The 4,655-nt window shown below is 40.0% G+C and overlaps 1 protein-coding gene across 1 annotated transcript; it reads left to right on the top strand.

Annotated features, from left to right (window-relative positions):
* Positions 1–1,925: 1,925 nt before the first annotated feature.
* On the top strand, positions 1,926–2,021 carry Smp_194070.2 (hypothetical protein; the record flags this gene model as incomplete). The annotated part of the gene is made up of 1 exon (XM_018793375.1): positions 1,926–2,021. The coding sequence occupies one exon, from the start codon at positions 1,926–1,928 to the stop codon at positions 2,019–2,021; it is 96 nt and encodes a 31-aa protein (XP_018644796.1).
* Positions 2,022–4,655: the final 2,634 nt, after the last annotated feature.

Genomic DNA, 4,655 nt, shown 5'->3' with positions numbered 1-4,655 from the left:
CCCTCTCTTGCAGCTTTTTCCGCCGCCGTTGCTAGTTCTCCCATGTATTTCTGCTTGTCGGCTTTATGCCTTTTCTTCACTTCCCTGTTTACTTCTGCGTAGTCTGCTTGTGCTTTGACTTTCTCTGCTCGTGTTCGACTGTTGTTAATTGCTAGTTTCTTGTTCTTCCTTTCTTGAATCTTGTTGAGGGTTCCCATAGAGATCCATTCCTTGTGATGATGCTTCTTAGGACCAAGAACCTCCTGACACGTTGAAGTTAGTGCTTCTTTTATCCCTTTCCAGTTGTCCTCCAAAGTAGTTTCTTGTTCATTCAGTAGATCCTGTAGAGCTTGGAACCTGTTGTTGAGAGTTATCTTGAATTCATGGAGCTTGTCAGTATCTTGAAGGAAGGCTGTATTGAACCTTTGTAGTGCTGTTTTCCCAGTTGTCCAGTGTTTCTTTAGCTTCAGTCTCATCTTGGCCACAACCAGGTGGTGATCTGAAGCTATGTCAGCTCCTCTCCGGGTTCTCACATCTTCCATTGATCTTCGGAATTTTTGTTGATACAGATATGATCTATCTGGTTCTCTGTCGTGTGGTCCGGTGAGATCCATGTACCTTTGTGTATGCGCTTGTGTGGGAATATTGTGCCGCCTATAACCAATTTGTTGAATGCACATAAGTTTGCAAGTCTCTCCCCATTTTCATTTCTCTCTCCTAATCCATGTCGTCCAATTACATCTTCATATCCTGTGTTGTCCACTCCAACTTTAGCATTTAGATCTCCCATCAGAATGGTGAGGTCCTTTCGTGAGCACTTCGCTATAATTGATTGCAGCCTTTCATAGAACTGATCTTTATCATCGTCGTTGCTATCATTGGTGGGTGCATAACATTGGATAACGTTCATTGTGATCCCTTGCTTCTTTGTTCTGAATGATGCTTTGGTTATCCTGGGTCCATGAGATTCCCATCCCACAAGTGCATTTCGTGCTTCTTTGGACAGCATTAGAGCAACTCCCTGAGTGTATGGAGCATTTTCCCCTTCGTGACCGGAGTACAGCAGCATCTCTCCTGTACCTAGCCTTTGTTGTCCAGATTGTGTCCAATGGGTTTCGCTGATTCCGAGTACTGCCAAGTTGTATCTCCTCATTTCCATTGCTATTTGACTGGTCTTTCCTGTCTCCCACATTGTCCGGACGTTCCATGTACCTATAAAGAGTGTTGCTCTGGTTGTTAGAAGGTGTATCGGTCTCGTGACTTCCGAAGAATTTCGGCTTTCATCATGAGACGTCATAATTATTCCTTCAAGTGCCAGAGCAAAGTTTAAATGGTTTGAATTAATTATTCTGGTTAGCGTTTTTTTAGCGAGTTAGCTTTTCTACGGGATGGGGTCGCTAACCCCATGCCCAACCCTCCTCCTTTACCCGGGCTTGGGACCGGCAGTAACTCTAGAAGAGCTACAGGCGGAGTTTCTATAACAAGTAAGATATTTTATATAGTTGAAATCATGAGTCAATTAAAGTTAGACCACCATGGAAAACCTGGAAGCACTGGACGGCCGTTTCGTTCTATTATGGGACTCCTCAGCAATGCACATCCACGATCCCACCGTTGGATGACGGCTCAGTGGTCTGTCGGTTAAGTGCTCTGGCACGAGACTAGTCGGTCCTGGGTTCGAATATCGCGAATGCGGGATCGTGGATGCACACTGCTGAAGAGTTCCATATTAGGACGAAACGGCCTTCCAGTGCTTCCAGGTTTCCCTGGTGGTCTAGCTTCAATTGACTCATGATTTCAACTATGAAAATACTGAAATCTCCACAAAACCCCTTCTGATCAATATCTAATTGCTTTTTTCTTTTTGTTTATCTATATCCCATTTTTTTTAGTATTTAATTGCTCAACCATTTCTTCGAAATAGCAAGTTATTGTACAGTTTTCTTATGTCAAATGAACCATTCAATACAAATATATTTGAATTGAATTTAGGACGTTTAGTGAAATCGGTTCCGTTGAAATTAACTAAAGAGGTAAGTTGATGACTTTTATGTATTGATAGTCTGAAGTTGACTAACCAAAATCGTCTATGTACGAAACTTGTCAACTGGATACACTTCCATCCCAGAGATGATGTTCACTAATTGGTGTTAGAATTGATTATATCGAGACAGTTATTAATATAATATACCTTTATGGGCCAGGATAATTTTGCACTGGTTTTCAGGAGAACCAGACACCATCCATACCTTCACGTGGCAACCCAAACCATGCAGTTCAATCCCATAGGAGAACCAGACACTATATGGGCTTCACCGCAACAATCTGAATAGTACAGCTCATTCCTGTGACGCACCCACACAGGTACCAAGCACCCTGGTGGACCATTCGCACCATTCATATACACATTCACATCACATGTATAATTATTCCGACCAGTGATCGCGCAAATCAATTATGCAGAGAATGAACAGACCAAAGTTCACCCATTCCGCTTACACGACAGTCAAACTCATTAATGTTTGCAATGGCGATATTCCTTACAATGCTCCAATGACAAAAACCCTTGAGAACACTGAAAAGCTACCACCAGTATGAATGAAATCGGTTAACGAGCAAACCAACTTATCATATGGACAGCCAGCAAAACTTGCCAAAACAATGCCAAACCATCCACGATTTCAATGGCGAACCTCCAGTCTCACATAAGACCTTTATTTTATTTTATTTATTTAAACACATAAATATTGGTACAAGGAAGCACCAGGTACATATGCGCCATACAAATCTCATTCGATTTGCTTGAGGGCTGTGATACTGCCCATGTGCCCGAACTGAAGCAGGTGGTTTTCTTAGGGGGCCCACATCCGGAGCCTTTGACCGAAAGATCTAATCCACAAGGCAGTGGAACATCGTGAGGAGATGCAGTCCCATGGTAGCCGGTGATCAACAATTGATTCGTACGCCATTTGTTCCCTCAGGATACTGGAGTCCATGTGCACTATTGGTTTGGAATCACGGTTTAAAAACTCCCCTAGGTGGACTCGCCTTGTCCACCACATAAGACCTTGAGCTCTGCATAGGCATAAATCTTATACTGCATACAACACACATATAGTGTAGTAAGCGAAACAACCCAGCCTGAAGCATTAGGGCACAAAGAACGCTTAAACCCATTGTATGGTGTCGGAATACTAATACAAGACCACCCAGAGACAATCCGGTTAGAATTCACGTATGTCAATCAAGACTGATTAGTGTTTAATCAAAATATCAATAATCGATTAACTGAATTTATTACCAATTGAATTATAATTATAGACACGCCTTATTTGGGTTTCCAATAACATACATGCTGTAGTGAACAGAACACCGATTGGGGACAATCGAATGTATTTGGGCACAAATTACAAACTATCTCACTAAGTTTTGATTACCATACGGTAAACAATCAACTTGCAAAATAACAATCAATTGTCTCAATCTTAACTGTTCCTTTTGCAAATATCAGTCCGCCTTCTCTGATTTCATTATTCATACATTTCCATACCGATTGCGCTTCATTCCTGTTCGTTCCTTATCGATCTTCTGCTAAAATACATTCTATGCCTGACCATCACCATATACTACTTATATGAATATAAGTAGACCACACCACAATGCTATTCTTTATTACCTTTTGAATGTTAAACAAAGTTTTATAGGTGCTACTTTCATTTGGATTGATTACTTGAAGATTGTCGCTATAATATACTTTTATCGACTGGATTTTAAGTTTTTTTTTCCAAAAACACACAATTTACTAAGAGTAGAGTTTCGTATTGTTGTGAACGAACAGTCAGGTGCGGACAACCAGTTTATTGTTTAACACAAATTTTGAAAACCATACATTAAATACTTCATTTATGCAGCTTCCATCAATCGTCCTTTACAAAATTCATTGTTCCTTCATTCTTGTTGTTATTACAATTAGTCTCTGAATTTGTCATCTTCGATTCGATCTTCCCAACCTTCTGCTGCTAGGCGTTTCAATTCTGATCGCTGTTACATACTAGTTATATCTGTCGACATAAGTAGCATATACCGTTGTGTGTTTTTCTAATTTCGCACGGAAGTTTCTTAAACAGTTATGGATAACTTCTAGCATATTTTTGTACTTCTCTTTGCTATTGATTGTTCAACCTATTCAGTTAAGTATGCACCGACTTTCAGTTTATTTGCTTTTTTCATTCAACAAATTTGAATCCACTACAAGGTGGCATGTTGATAGCAGGTATACATAAAAAAGTTGTAGAATACTAAGTTGAAATCCTCAGTGAATATCCTCCTCTTATTTACAGTGTTGACCAACTAAACGACTGGAAGAATGCTCTAAAATACCAGTGTTCTGTCCGTGATCTGTTTATTCACTTATATGCAGGGAGCATTTTTCTTGACACTACAGACTAACTGGTTTAACCTTGAGACTAGAGATGCATGGGTCCGAATTGAGACTAATTGCCTTGGATAGAGATACGTAAACTGTTTGATCACTTGATTAGTTGTCAATAGAGAGAGAGAAAACGAGTTAACTGGAAATTAGTCGATTTATTCCTGGATCCCAATTCATATTAGTGCAAAAAAATGTACATGAATAAATAAATGACTAATATGACCACAACCTACAATAAGTACTT

Source organism: Schistosoma mansoni (genome assembly GCF_000237925.1).
Source record: "Schistosoma mansoni, WGS project CABG00000000 data, supercontig 1031, strain Puerto Rico, whole genome shotgun sequence".
Lineage (NCBI taxonomy): Eukaryota > Metazoa > Platyhelminthes > Trematoda > Strigeidida > Schistosomatidae > Schistosoma > Schistosoma mansoni.
Note: the sequence above shows the minus strand (reverse complement) of the source record. Positions and strands in the feature narration are given on the sequence as shown.